The 15,297-nt window shown below is 37.4% G+C and overlaps 1 protein-coding gene across 2 annotated transcripts in view; it reads left to right on the top strand.

The window, feature by feature from the left end:
- Nucleotides 1-15,297, top strand: part of galt (galactose-1-phosphate uridylyltransferase) — a 30,803-nt gene that overhangs the window by 7,693 nt on the left and 7,813 nt on the right. For both annotated transcript variants that reach the window (XM_008423850.1, XM_008423851.1), the window contains 4 exons: nt 1,543-1,672; nt 2,240-2,296; nt 8,985-9,107; nt 14,130-14,262. In XM_008423850.1, the coding sequence (XP_008422072.1) occupies nt 1,543-1,672; nt 2,240-2,296; nt 8,985-9,107; nt 14,130-14,262 (443 nt within the window). The remainder of the gene's footprint in view (nt 1-1,542; nt 1,673-2,239; nt 2,297-8,984; nt 9,108-14,129; nt 14,263-15,297) is intronic.

The following is a 15,297-nucleotide window of genomic DNA, read 5'->3' as shown; positions in this document are numbered from 1 at the left end:
GTGTGTGTATGCAGTACTTTCATTTGGCTGAGGAAATATTACTACAATTATTATTTCATTTTGTCAGGAAGGATATTGGAAACTGAAAATAATGTGATAAATTACAGCTGGAAAAGGGGTATGATTATATAAGTTATACTTCTTCATACTCCTTTTCAGACTCATAATCACTGATGTGATGTGTCTTCAAGAAATTTATTATGTACTTTGTGTTTGTTCTACACTGCCGGTGAAAGGTTTGTCTGAAATAAATTACTAAATTACAAATTACAAAATTACTCATTCTTTGTCCAATCTGGTTCTTTTAATAGGTATCCCTTCTGCACAAAAAGGTTTTCTCACAGTCTCCCAATTTTTGCCATAAATAGGGAAGGTTTATATCCTTAAACCATCAGTTTCAGGCAATGCTAAAACTGACAAATAAAATGTAGATCTTTTTTTTCTCTTCTTGAAGATAGCTGCCTGTTTGTGAGGCTTGAAGAATGATCTATCGTATGCTTAATAAAGGATTAATTTAAGTTTGTGATCCAAGTATAGTCATGTTTTCAGTTTACCATTTTAGCCAACAGCCTGAGCTTCAGCAGTGCAATCTGAAAAACATCTCAAAGTGGGCATGCAGTAGTATTTGACAGTCGGTCTCTGGAAAGTCCAGAGCAGCGATCTCGCTTCACAACAGAGATGCAAACAGCCCTCCTGCAGATTATCAATTTAACCAGGCCAAGTAGATCAGTGATAGCACTGGCACGTTTATTACTTATTAATTCCGACCAGAACCACAGCAGAAAACTCAGGATAAATAATAGACGCACCAAGAGGAACGGCAAGAGCGAGAGGGAACAGATTCTGATGAGGTGTGTGAGCTGGAACAGAATTGGACACACCTGACAAAGACAGAAAAGGCCTTAAAATGCACACATTTTGTTTCAGCCGTTAATATCACACCGAAAAGTGATGCAGTTTACCAGTTTAACGATGCGCAAGGCTGGAGATCTTGTGTTTTATACTCTCCGGCGCCGCAACAGGTTTTCTGCAGGACTCGAGGGCTCTGAAAGCCATGGCAGAAGCTTGATTTAGTGTCCGATACCATTTTGGGGTAGATTTAAAGAGCTCATGATGTTTTGTGTAACAATCAGAGGATCAGGGGCAACTGGAAAAGAAACAAGCATGCAAGCGATCTGATGGAAATTAGTTTTTTTGAGGTACGTTCATTTCTAAAAACCTCAATCTTGGTCTTAGTGACCAAAGCACATTGTCCCAGCAACAGCAGAAAATAATATTTTCTGTCACGTCCACCAAAAAGGAACAGTTGGCTTATAGATGGCAGGATAAATCTGGTCTCTCACCCCAGCCTTATGTGTCGCAATCCCAAAAGTTTTGCTCTCCTGACACAAGCTTATTAGTTGTCTAAAAAAAACAAACAATAAAAAATGTCAAGCTTTATATTCAGACAGAATGGGTATTTAGAGTCCTGCTTACTGATTTTTATCCTTGTATATTGTTGCATGATTACCATTTCTTCCCCATTCTCTGTGTCATGTTTAGTAAGGTCATGTGCTTCCACCCCTGGTCTGACGTCACCCTCCCTCTGATGAAAAAAGAAGAGATTATCAAGGTGATTGATAAGTGGGCTGAAATTTTAGAGGAACTCGGTGCTACGTATCCATGGGTCCAGGTACGTGAACCTCACACTCCCTCTACTGCTAATTATTTTCTCTCACCTCATCTTACTTTCTCCGACATTGCAGAGCTGTAAAAAAAAAAGTTCACATCACAAATTTCACAACATTTTCCATTCAGTTATTTTGTATTTTAAAGGCGTCTTCCATTGAAGTCGGTGAAACTTTAATGGTGCTTCTGGGCAAACTCACGTACTCAGAAAGAGAGATGTACGAAAACATGAATTAAGGTCTATAACTACATGAAAAACACTTCCTCTGGGAAAAGAAAAAAAATCTTTTGTGTGAAAACAATTTTTTTTTTTCAAACTTCAGGTGCTGCTATGTTCCAAGAGAATAAATTACTCTCATAAATAATTCGCTTTACCATAGGTGTTGGATTGAAACCAGATCCCAAACTGTTTTCACTCACATTCGCATGTCAGCCAACACCGTAAAGAGAAAAAAAATCTTCTCAGAAATATCCAATATGCTCTCGGTTATGGTAATTTAACTTGACAAAAAAAAGCACGCCGTGTCATCTACACCTGAAATATACATGGACTCCCATCTTCTGTCTGCAGATCTTTGAAAATAAGGGAGCAATGATGGGTTGTTCGAATCCACATCCTCACTGTCAGGTAGGACGAGCACCTAAACCCCACATTCTCACACCGAGTGAATTCTGCACACATATTTACCGTTCTGCTTATTGTGTGTGATGGTGTTGTAAACTATGTCGCCTACTTAGCCTGTCGCATTTCAGCTATTTTATGTTTTTTTTTTTTTAAAAAACACTTGAGTTTACGCTGGTAGCAGTGTTTGTCGGCAGCCGTGTCTAAAAGTTATTAAGTTAAAAACCCATCTGTCTCACTTGAATGGCTGAGAGAAATGTACCAAGTATTTCTAGACACTGAAACGCATGAAAATGTAATTTGTGAATTACAGTTTTTAGGTCACATTTCAATTATTAGTATGGACGCAAACCATTTTCTTTGGTTTTGCTTATTTTTCTTCATGTGGCATTATTGCTGGAATTGATAATTGTACATACATCAAAGATTGGATTTTGCCAAAAAAGTATGAGATTTAGCTGCTGCAATAAAAGCTAAACTTATTTTAAAACCTTTTATACATCTCTTTTACACAGTTTCCAACAAACTTAGAGCACTTTACACTTTAATAACTATTAGAAGAAAATAAGGTTTTACAATATCTTTAAAATTGTAGAATGTTGTAGAATAAGTTAATCCCCCTGATATTGTGCTAGTTACAAAAGGTTTTCTCAGGTATTCCTGCTCAATATCTACACCATATGCAAAAACCGAGGGTCTACTCTAGGCGTATAGATACTTTGTAGACAGAATTACATTATTCCTCTCATTCAGTATGTCTTAATAGAAAAATCCTGTCTTCAAGTTTAGACATTCGTGAGTGGCAGCTGCTTTCAAAATGCAGAATGAGTTTAAAATGACATAAAACACTTATCACATACACACACCTTCATCTACAAGGGCCCTAATTTGCAGCTCCTTCACACACACCACTGAAGAATTACAAAAGTGTAAGAAAAACACGTCCAGGTTTTGAAGTCAGAAACGTCACAGTGTCGGAGCTGTTAATTGAGTCCTCATCCAGAAATCAGATGCAGCTGTGCAGCTTTGCCACATTATGCGTGAGGGGGTATGCATAGTCACACCTATATTACAGCTCGGATGCTTTGCTCGTCTTCATGTTTTTCTCTTCGGTACGGTGATTTAGGAAACTCAATTCGGGGAGAGAGACATTTCTTGTCAAACTGTTTCATGAAGGTGTGACGCAGAAAAGTTGCAAAAAGACACATGGAGCAAAAGGATTTAATTTAAAATGTTATATTGTTCACAAAAATGTCTGATAAATTAAAGCTCCCTATTTGTGAGGATAGTCATACCTGTTGAACTTTTTTATCACATTACATCCCCAAACTTCAGTGTATTTTTTGGAGATTTTATGTAATAGATAAACACAAAGTTAGGAGTAATTATAAAGTGGAAAGAAAGTGATGAATGGTTGCCTGAGGACGAACTTGGCACGGAGTGCATTAATCAGAGAAATAACCAAAAAACAACCATGGGAACAACCATGGGAACAACCATGGGAACACTGAATCAGCTGCAAAGAGCCACAGCTGAGGTGGAACAATCTGTCAACAGTTATCCACGCCACACGTCTGGTCTTTGGGGAAGAGCTGCCTGAAGAAAGCCATTAGAGGTCCTGTTTCCAGTTTGTCACAAGCCACAACCTTGAAGAAGGTCCCCTGGTCAGTTGCGACCAAATTTGACAACAACCCTAATTGGTGGACCTTGAGACAGGATGGCTGTCAAGCCATCTGTCACAGCCATGTCTATTTGACCTGTTGTTTGTTGTTATCCTCTGCTCTTTATAAAGATGTCAGCGCTTGATTTCTTTATGATCTCGAAACACCTCTAAATGTTACAACAAATGAAGGACTCCTGTTAAGACATTATATGTGTGGTGAGACACAATTATCCCTTCCTACTTGGTTTCCCAGCTGAGATTTGTTATACCCCATGTACATCTTCCCTGTAAAAGCACCCAAGAAAAAGAGTGTGTGTGTGTGTGTGTGTGTGTGTGTGTGTGCGTGTGTGTGTGTGTGTGTGTTGTGTGTTTGGTGGTTTAGCCTAGTCACTCCTTCACCACTTGCAATTCTTAGAACTAGAAAACATAAACGTTTAACAGCAACACTGGGTTTATGTTTGAAACAGGATTGTTCCACCATATTTAAAGGTCTTTTACTTTATTATACATCTACAAGAACACAAAGATCAAACAAACAGCAGCTTTCAAGGTTCAAGGTTCAAACTAAAAATTAAAGGTGGCTGTGTCTTTTCTGTTTCTGTTGTCTCATATCTACAAAATGATTTACCAGTCCGCATCAGAGCTGCTTATTAGAAGCTTTTAAGGTGCTTCAATTTTGCCCTTTAGGCATTGGATGAAAAAATCCCCAAAACTTTGACATCATTATTTTTAGTGATGCAATCTTTATATTGTAAAACCTTTATTTTAAAATGCTAAGTTTCTTATTGTACCTGCCATGCAGCATTTTGGTGCAACATGGATTGGTTTAGATCAGTGGCATCCAAAATCAGCAAGGGCTGGTATCCTGCATGTATGGACACTCATTTAGATTAAAGCTTATTTAATGTGGTAGAATGGTCCAGTCAAAGTAAACCCATGTGAGAATCTGTGAGAAGACTTGCAATTTTCTGTTGACATATGCTGTGCTCAACCTGAGCTATTTTGCAAAGAAGAAATGAGATGTGGAAAGCTTGTAGAGATGCACCCCAAAGGACTTGCAGCTGTAATTTCAGAGAACCATTAAAGTATTGATTCAGGGGGTGGAATACAAATGCATTCTACACTTTTCAGGTTTTGGTGAACATTTCTGACAACCTTCTATCTTTTTCCCTTTAGCTTTGCATTGATGCACTGCTTTTTGTTAACCTTTTACTTCAAATGTTTGAAAAATACACATTTATAGAATACCGAGTATCAAGCTTAAGTAGAAAACTGCATACTTGTAAAAGTGCATTAGGCTTTTTATAGAAATTAAGCAAATCTACACAGTGACGAAAACCAGGTCTTCAGTGATCAATAATAAAAAAAAGTTGTCTTCTCATTCCTCATCCTAAAATATCTACTTTCTTCCCAACTTCTGAATGATTCTTATAAATCTGAATGTCTATACATCTAAATGCAGTTAGATGTGGATGACAAAGAAACCCAGAGTCTAAATGAGTCTGTTCCCTTGTTTTAGCAAGATTGTAGAAATTACCACCAGATGGCAGTATGTCACTGGAGAAAAATATGATTAAATAGATTATAAAGTATAGCTGCAAGGTGAAAATCCTGTCTAATTTTACATTATAAAGTATACATATCTTTTCATATCAATATTCCATTTTGCCTGGTTTAGTTGTAAGGAATCAATAGCTTCAATTTTTTGTACAGAATACAATTTGGGTCCAGTCTATGAGAGAACTCTGAATACATTCATGTAGTTTGGTTTCGTCTTTTAAAATAATGTTACTTCCTTATCATATCTGTCAGCGCATTAAAATCCATGTGTTTGTGCAGTCACGTTCCTCCCACCCGCACCCCCATGGTGAAAACCTTAGAAGTATTGATGTAAAACTTTGACTAACGAGAAACAAAAAAAAAAAAAAAATCTTAATCCTGTTCTGTGGGCGGCATGGCTTCTGATAACTTTGGTCTCACAGGATCAGAGAGGAAGAAGGAAAACATATGCTTCTTGAATAGTAATAGCCCTTTTTAAACTCCAGTAGCCATCAGTGTATATGCGGTTCTCTGTGTAGCGTTGCATTTGCTCACATGAGCAGCAACGTTGAAGTTAACAGACTTACGGAGTTGAAATATCATATCAAAAGAAATGCCTTTCTCAGAAGTTGCATCTTCTAGTAAAAGATTATATTTTTGTTTCTCTTTGGTGTGTTATCTGCACTTTGCATCTTGAAACAACTGTTGTCGTGCAGATGGATTATTGCATGCAAAGACAGAGGTGAACCAATAGCCTCAGGACCAGTTTTAAAGAGCCCATTATTCAAATAGTTCTTGTTACACATGCCTGGAGTCTTATAGCTGGTCAGTGTTTGTGCATTCTTACACATCCTCTATAGCTGTTTTGTTTTGCCTCTGCATGATCTGGTTCCAAAATCCACCTTTTGCTAGAACACATTACTTTACACATGTCAACAGTAACTACAAGGAGAATGGAAACATAGCTGGGATAAATGAAAATAATACTAAATGTATATTTTATGACTTATAATGAATGAGACCATACATAGGTGGTCTCATTCATTTAGCTAAACATCTAAAACCTGGTTCAAAATGCATATGTGAATGGCAAGCAAGACAGAGGCAGCTGCTAAAGCAGGAAGCCAAATATAGCATAGGGCATTATGGGTAACTACAACCAAAACAAACGCGCAAGTCCAGCACTAGTGGGAGAAACGGCTCAGTCTTTTGCCAAAGACAAAAAGCAAACCATTAATATCTCACGCCACTCCATATTTGTTTACATTTTGTGAGGAAGGCAGTTGCGCTCAGTTGTTTCCTTTAGTGGTCTTTGGTGCAGCGCCACAACTGTCAAGGGGGGTGAACCGGTTTTGCTAAGGGTTTAGTTTTGTTTGACATAGTTCAGTGCGAAAGTGAACTGCACCAACAGAAAATGTAAAGAATGTTGCAATTTTGGTACCCATTCAAACCATGTCTACTGGACTATCTTTTCTGAAACCAAATGTATTCCCCAATGTGATGATGGTAATCTCCCCACAAAGTAGATTACTACTTCATCTTTCCTCAGAGAGTCTATCTGGCTTTCTGTGTATGTCTGCACTGTTTGCCGTTTTGCATAAGTGCGAGTAGATAAATGTGGATTTTAATTTTAAGAACCCCGAATACCTCTTGTTCAAAATGTCTTTTTTTTTTTCATGTTCTAAATTATCTTGCAGCCCAGAGTCTGCAGTTGAATTGTGGGGTTGTTTTGTACTGCTTGTCTGCTTTAATGCCCATTAAAATGCCATAAAGCTCAAAACCGAATTGTGCAAATGTCTTCTGTTATGTTCATTGTTGCCCATAAAAGGCTTTGTGAAATGTGATAGAAATATGTTATGAGGGCCAAAGAATGTAGGGGTATAATACAGCCACACCAAAATGCAAAGCAGTGTTTCTGTCTGCAGCGCGAATAGAGCCGAATATTTCTTTTCAGATATGTGGCGTCTCGTGCTTTGAAGCGTCGTGCATAATTTTCTCCAGGGATGCTAAATTGGAGAAATTGCCAGCATCTCATTTAAGGTGAATGCAGTCTGATAAGGAGCACCAGTTGGTGGCTGATGAGAGCAATGCTGGAACAATGTGTTTGTTTCAGTTAGCAATCAGTGTGGCTGATTTAAATGTGTCTTTTGTTTTAGTGTTATCATAACGGATAAGGGCATAACTTTGCATGTGTGTGTGTGTGTGTTTGTGTGTATGCGAATGAATATCCAACAATACGCTGATGCCTAATGGGATCCGCTTTAAAGAATTGGCTCATATAGTGATGTGGTTGGTTTTCTCTTTACATGCACAAGTGAACTAAAAACGTGTGTAACATATTGGGACGCATGTCATATTTCCACATTTACGTTGTCTTATATCATTGAAAGAGATCGTCCGGACCGAATGCGCAAAGGAGAATACAGAGCTTAATAACAAAGCCTACAGTGTGACAAGAGGTGGGCAGGCAGTCAATACTAATCTGGGAGGAGAGATTCAGAAGCGTCTTCAAAAAGACATTCTGTTTGAGGAAATGGGAAGGGAATGGAACAGGGAGGAGCATAATCAGGAGATGTGAAAAAGGTGGCAGACAGGGGGCATTTGAAGGTGGATAAAATGAAGGTGTCATTGGAGGGTATATGTGTTGGAATTCTAATGAGGAACAAAGACCCAGATAACTTTTCCCCCCCGTGACTACTAATGCAGAGTTTGTAGTAATCTCTTCAGAGCTGTAAGCATCCAGTTTCTTTGTTATTCAGTGAAACACAGGTGCTGTTTTCGAACATAAAAAAGCTTTTGAGATGCTCTCCGGCGTCTTTAGAAGGTTTTTTTGCGTTCAGAACAGTCCTCACTGTTTTTGGGGCAACGATTCAGCAAAATGTCTTTCTTGGTAGTTTTTGTTCAGTTTTGAAACAATTATACCTCCAAGTTGCTTCTGCTTTGTGGACTGCACATCCCAAACCACTTCATTTGAAAAGCGCTTGATTGGATTCAGATCTTTGACAGTGGGGACAATTGAAACAGATTAACTCACCACAAACTTCTGAAAGTAGCAGATTTTTGAAAAAAATTAAATAAAATTTGGGGCCTCTGCCAGAAAATTGAAAATGGCATCCTACACAAATGACCTCAAAACCACCCATTTCCCATAGAATCAGCTATATCCTATAAAAAACTGAGTTAAGCTGAAGGGAACAGCTTATAAGAAAAGATCTAAAATATTGGGCACTCTGGAACGATTGTGAAAAGTTTGACAAACGATTCTCTGTTTGTGGATTTGTACTTGCAAACTGACAGATTTAGTTATTCAAACATTTGTGGGTGTTAATTCATTAAAATAATGTACACATTCTAATACACATATTAGTGTTTAAAGGAAATTGGTCATCAAGAAGCTCATGTTTCCTCCATGTTTTATGAATATTTTTTTGACTTATAAATTTGTTTGAGTCAATGCAGAGTATCTTTGTTTTCTTTCCCTTTCTGTTAAAGGTGTGGGCCAGCAGCTTCCTGCCCAATGAGCCTGCTGTGGCTGACCGCTGCCAGAGAGCATACTATCAGAAAAACGGAGAGCCGCTGCTGGTGCAGTACGCCAAACAAGAAGCAGAGAAAAAGGTACATGTAAGATGATAAGTGGACATCTTATGTTCTTTCACACTGAGTTGCAGTGTCACAAATTACTCTAAGCCTTTCAGCCTAAACAGTTTCACAAATCACTTTTTTTTGTTTTTTTTTTTTACGTCTAATAGCTCCTAAAGTGCATAAAATCCTCACAATCCAAATGGTAAAACAAGAAGAGCATGCAGGTCACACAGCAGCAGCGATATTCATTCCACCTTAAGTCAAACATTATTCTGAAAATACATCATGTTTCCTTCAGGGCAATTTCTGAACGACCTTTAAAGGTTTACAAAGATGGAAGCGTTGCTATGGCAATGGTATTTTTCATTTCATTTAAAACAGAATATTCGCCTCAAAAACATGGATTTTATCTGTATCTTTCAACATTCAATGTAAAGGGGAGTGAAGGGTAAGATAAAGGAACAAATAAAAGGCTGGATTTGCTTTTAATATTTTTTGGAATCCAACCCTGTAAATTTGTGTGATGTGTAAAAATAAAATCATCTGATGTTTATTTGACCTGTTTTGTTAAATTAGGGGGTAAATGATGCTGATAATTTTTCCATGCAAATTATTCTAAAAGTGCTTTATTGCATAAAATTATGATTAAAAGATCCCATTTAAATAATGGTACCACATTTTACTTTTCTCACAAATCTCCCTTCATCCATCTACTTCCACCCTTTTCCTCCTCGCCCCCTTTTTTTTTTCTCCTATTCCATCATTCTGTTGATTTTCCTTCCTCTGCCCGTCTCCCAGTCAGTGAAGCGTGTGATTGGACGGCATTGATGCTCATTAGCATAATGCTGCAGCGTCCGTCTTCATCCCACCTGAACATTAGGGAAACTGTGTGAGTACATTTAGGGTGCTCACACAGATTTTTAGCGTGTTGCCAAATGTCATATTAGTGAACACTCGCAAAAAACCTTCTGCATTGGAATCAGACTTGACAATTTGAGGAATATTTTCTCTTTAACTGTTGGGGAAAGGCTTTTCATTTCATTCTAGCATAACTAATGTTGATTTTTGGCGATGTTGTTCTTGTCGTAGTGTTTTAAAATGTGTTGGCTCTGTAGTAGGATTTGCTTTAGCCCTCACAATTTATCATTGAGCCAAAATTAGACATGTTAGATCGTACAAACTAAACAAAAATGCACTTTCTTTGTAAACGTGGGTCAGTTTCTGGTATAAAAGGTGTACCAAGGTTTTAGAAAGTTCTGATTTCAAAACCACTAAAATGTTAACTCAAACTTCTTTGACTTTTTAAGTGCTTTTATAGAGATGTGAGAAAAAGTACTGGACCACAGAGTATCACAACATTACACCGACCCGAGCTGTGAGTGCACACTACCAACAAGCTCTCTGAAAAAAAATGTTCCTATGCTTTCCCCAGACACACAAAAAAGACAAATTTAACTTTGGACATTTCTCCTCCACTCACTATAAACACTGATATTGATGCCATTAGAACTAAAGGTGAGCCTTCAATTATTCTTCTTAAAGTAATGTCATTTTGATGTAAAGTTGGCAAGCTACAAGCAGGGTCTTGGTTCAAATGCTGTCACCTCCTCATATTCCAAGTATAAGGTCAAGTATAATGGGTAAAGTCTAAAATGAACTTAAACGATTTTAGACCCAAAGAAAAGCAAAAGCATGAAAGTTAGAACAGAATAAAGAAGAGCATGGAGCTGTAAACACATAAGTCAGAAAGAGAGATACAAGATGAGGGCGTCAGAAAAAAAAAAGCCAACAATTTGTTCAGGGGATAAGCTGACCTGTTCCATTGGGACTGTGGGGACACTCATGTTTGCTTATGTGTGTGTGTGTGTGTGTGTGATGTGGAAGGTAACATTAAGGCTTTGAGAAAAACAGAGTAGGCACTTGGATCTCCTTGGGAGCTAGTCATGGGCACCAACCTTTATAAAATCAGAGCGAAAGCCGTAAGCACAGTGTTTGTGTGTGAGCGAGTAGCCAAGAATGATTTGTCAGTAGCTGGCTAGTGTGTTGGTGTTTGTGTGTGTGTTTGTCTCTCTTTCTTTGCTCTTGTCTCCCTGACCCAAGGTTAGGGACCCTAAATTGGCACATCGAAGTGTTTGGAAGACACTGAATTGGGCTTTGGTTCCCGGGTGACACTCCACTTTGAAACAAAAACTTTCTTAGCTAATTGAATAAAACTCCTTGAGATTGGCCGTGCTAGGGGTCTCTTTTAGGACATCCTCTGCTTCCTCTCCTTGTCCTCAATTCTTCCGTCTTGAGCTTGCCCCTTTATAATCTTGCAAAAAGGATAGCAGGGAATCAGTGAACACAGGCAAGTGCATCTAAGGTCAAGAAGATGAGCAGGAGAGAAAAAAAATGAAATATTGGCCAGAAAAGAAAATCAAATGAGCTGATAAAAGTAAAAAGTTTTTATGTGATAGACTAACACAGTGTGGCACCATTGAGGCAGTTTGCCTCAAGGTAAACAGCAAATATGTGCATGAAGGAGCTCTGGTCAACTGAAACTTTTTAGTTTACCCACAAAAGGCTGTGTGTAAAGGAAAACCAAGTCCCGTCTTTGTTGCTAAGACAAAAAAAAAAAGAGAAGAAATCAACCCAAAAAATATCTTAAACTGTAGAACTGTCTTATAATAATGTCAAGTCAAGATTATTTGCATAACACATTACAGCAAACAGGCATTTCAAATGCTTTGCGTGATAAAAATGTAACAGAATAACTAATTACGAAACAAGTAAATATGACATTTGTCAAGTGTCATCATTATTTACAATCATGCAAGATATTTTATGATGTTTTTGGTATGATCTGTTTTCTACATAAAGCTGAATATGTTGTGTATTTCATTTAAATGTTCCATCTTTGGAATATTTTAATGAAACAGTGTTGAGGAGATAAATAAAAGACAAAAGCAGTGTAGAGCAGTTCAGTTAAAATAAGAAGACACAAAAAATGTACTTAAAATATACAAAGTTAATTTTTTTTGCTCCCCTACTTTTATTCTACCCAACCTTGATAAAATACAATAAAGTTTAAAATCCTGACAGCAAAGTAGTAATAACAATTTTTTTATTATTATTATTCACTAAGTAGAGTCCAGTAATTGTTCACTTCCATTAAAAAGCCAAGCAATTTGTGGTTCTGTTAAATTACTGGTTCCTCTACAGTTATTATAACACTCCTGTTTTCTCTCTGAATCCATTAATTATTTACCAACGCCTTGCTGTGAAAAGGTTGATATCAAATTATTTTGACATTTGCTTTAAACGTTCTGCCATCGTCCCGGTCCACAAGAAACGCACCGTCCCAAGGTTAAGTGACTGCAGGCTCTTACGTCTGTGATTATGAAATACAGTGACTGCTGCTGAAGCATCTGAAGGTCATCGCAGGCCGTCTGCTTGACCCCCTGCAGCGGCAAGCAGGTTTGCAGATGACGCAGTCAGTCTGGGACTTTACGTCATCCTGCACTGTTTGGGAGAAGGCCCAGCAGAGGCCATACTTCCGACAGCGACTCAAGGCATAAAACTTTTCAAAGGAGCTGTTGATCATCATCTTCACAGCCATTTCTTCAGTCTGTTGAGTAGCTGACTTTGTACTTACTTGAAGCAAAATATGCTTATTTGCACTACCACAACCTGGCGGTTGGCTGCACAAGCAGATATCCCTGTGTGTACACATTGTTTTTTATAGTTTATGTTATAAATTAATACTTAATGTTTGCATACTGTGAGCGAGCGTGTGAAGCTGCTGTCAAATTCCTCGTTTGTGTGCACAGTCTTTGTCAATAAATCTGATTCTAATTTCTAAATTAAAAAAAATAAACTAAGAAAATCATCAATTTACAAGTTTAAACAGGAAATAAAACACTAAATAATCTATCACCAAATGATAAAATAAGTAATGAATTCACTATTAACATCACAACTAACTTTGATATTTTTCGTCCTGCTCTCAAATCTTTATAAACGATAATACGTCATGTCTTGCTTGTGGCACTGAAGTATATATACTTGTCAAATCTTTTTTTTTTTGTTCTGTTTCAGTACCTCACAACACTGATGGTAAATAGCGAATGAAATCAAACATCCTACAACCCCATGTGTTGTATTTGAATAAGGCAGATCCTCACAGTGACTGACACATGGAAATATCTGGACTGCTGCAGTGCTTTTCAGCCAGTGGTAGCTCATTATTTTTTGTTTTCTCTTGCCTTTGCTTGACAGCTTAGTCTTAATAGACTTGGAGCTGGTGTTTTCTTCAACAGCAGGATGCTCTTTTGCACAAATAACCATAATCAGTTGTGTGCTATCTCCTCGCAACCAAAGAGCAGAGCGATTTTGGATGGAACAGCTCGAAAAAGCCTTGAATTTTGTCTTAGTTGAAGTCCAACTCCACATGTATATTTTGGACTGTGGAGAGAAGCAGAAGAAAGAAAATCCACGGTTAGCCAGAGTAAACTAGGGGATGAATGGCGAATAACTGATTAATAGAAAAGTGGAAAGATTGATGGAAGGATAGATGGACAATCAGATGACTGATGGCCGGATAGTTGGAAGGAGGTAAGGATGGGTTAGTTGGATTAAAACCGTGTGAAAGTAATAAAGTCAAAACTAATTGACTCCTGTGAAACATGCATGTGTTTGAAATAATAATAATAAAAAAAAACAATAACCATTAATGCTGTACATCCTGCTTTCTGTTAACACACAGGACCAAATTTACAAGGACGTCAGTTTTGGTGCCCCACCTGAAGGAAAAATTGTTTTACCAATTCAGATTTACAACTATTCATTTCCAAATAATTGTTTATATTTGTTAAAAATCCTAAAATAACTCAAATGATTTGGTTTTGTGTAGAATTTAATGTTTCTAAAAAAAGAAGTGCATTCATTAAAGTAAAAATCTTTGCACCCACTCCCCCAAAGAAAATAAGATAAAAAAAAAAATTGGGACTGCAAGAACTTTTGGCTCTTTGTTCTTAAAATGTAGATAACTTGCATAAAAATCTGTTGTTCTCTTAGGAGCGTGTGGTGGTGGAGAATTCTGATTGGCTGGTGGTGGTCCCATATTGGGCAACGTGGCCTTACCAGACGTTGCTGTTACCACGACGACACATCCTCAGGATCAATGAACTGACAGCAGAGGAGCGTGACAGTAAGTGTGAAAGTACTGACACAGCGAGTGACTGAGAGAGCAGGGAGGTGATTAAGATCTGTCTAAGGTGACTGAGTGGCTCGGTGAAGAACCTGCAGGTTTTACTGATGGTCATTCATGTCACATTCAAGCTTCTCGGAAACCAAAATGTAATTTGTAACTTTTTTTTTTTTACATGACGACTTAACCTCATGAAGAGTTATTTTTAAGGGAAAAGCTTTACTTCTATCAAAACAAATTGAAAGGATAATTTTGACATTATTGTAATTTAAAAAAGACGGTAGTGATTTTATAACTATTTGATCCTCGTATCTGCCTGATAATATCACTAAGTGTTCAGGTGTTGATTTTAAGACTGGGTAACCTTTATGTATTTGGTGAAAGTTTAACTTTTTCAGAGCACAAATAACTGCAACATGCTTTAAAGAGCCTCTAACTTCCTTGTCCATCTTTTGACTTTTCTTTTAAAGACCTGCTGATACTAAAAATCACTGCCTCTCAGTTTTTTCTAGTCGGTTACAGCATGCACATAAAAGGGTGCTAATGTCAGCACGACTTGGTAGTGCTTAGGCGTGGTGCGTTCACTGATCGGGAAAACATCAGATGTTTCAGTTCCTACAAACTACTCTGCATTTGGGGACGATTAAATGGGAAAAGTGTCAGATTTCAGTCATCGGATGAAATCTGTGCATCTCTATTTAATCTCGTTTCTAACATTGTTCAATATATTTGTCATCAGTCTCTTGTGAATTCTCCAAAGAAAATAGAGGTGCTGAAATATACACTGTGCAAACATCTAGAATTGATTAGCTTTATTAATACACAATTAAAACAGCCTCAAAATATGAGAAATGTGTGTTAAAAATTGATTATCTCCTATTGATTAAATTCACAGAACTAAAGGAAGAAGAGTCTGTATATTTTTTTAGATTAGTATTTATTTAGTATTAATTAATAAAAGATAATTACACTTTCAGTAAAGAGACAGAGGTTTATGCAATCAATGTTTTAATTTATCTTCAATTAAAATTATTT

The sequence above is a fragment of the Poecilia reticulata genome, linkage group LG12 (genome assembly GCF_000633615.1).
Source record: "Poecilia reticulata strain Guanapo linkage group LG12, Guppy_female_1.0+MT, whole genome shotgun sequence".
NCBI lineage: Eukaryota > Metazoa > Chordata > Actinopteri > Cyprinodontiformes > Poeciliidae > Poecilia > Poecilia reticulata.
Note: the sequence above shows the minus strand (reverse complement) of the source record. Positions and strands in the feature narration are given on the sequence as shown.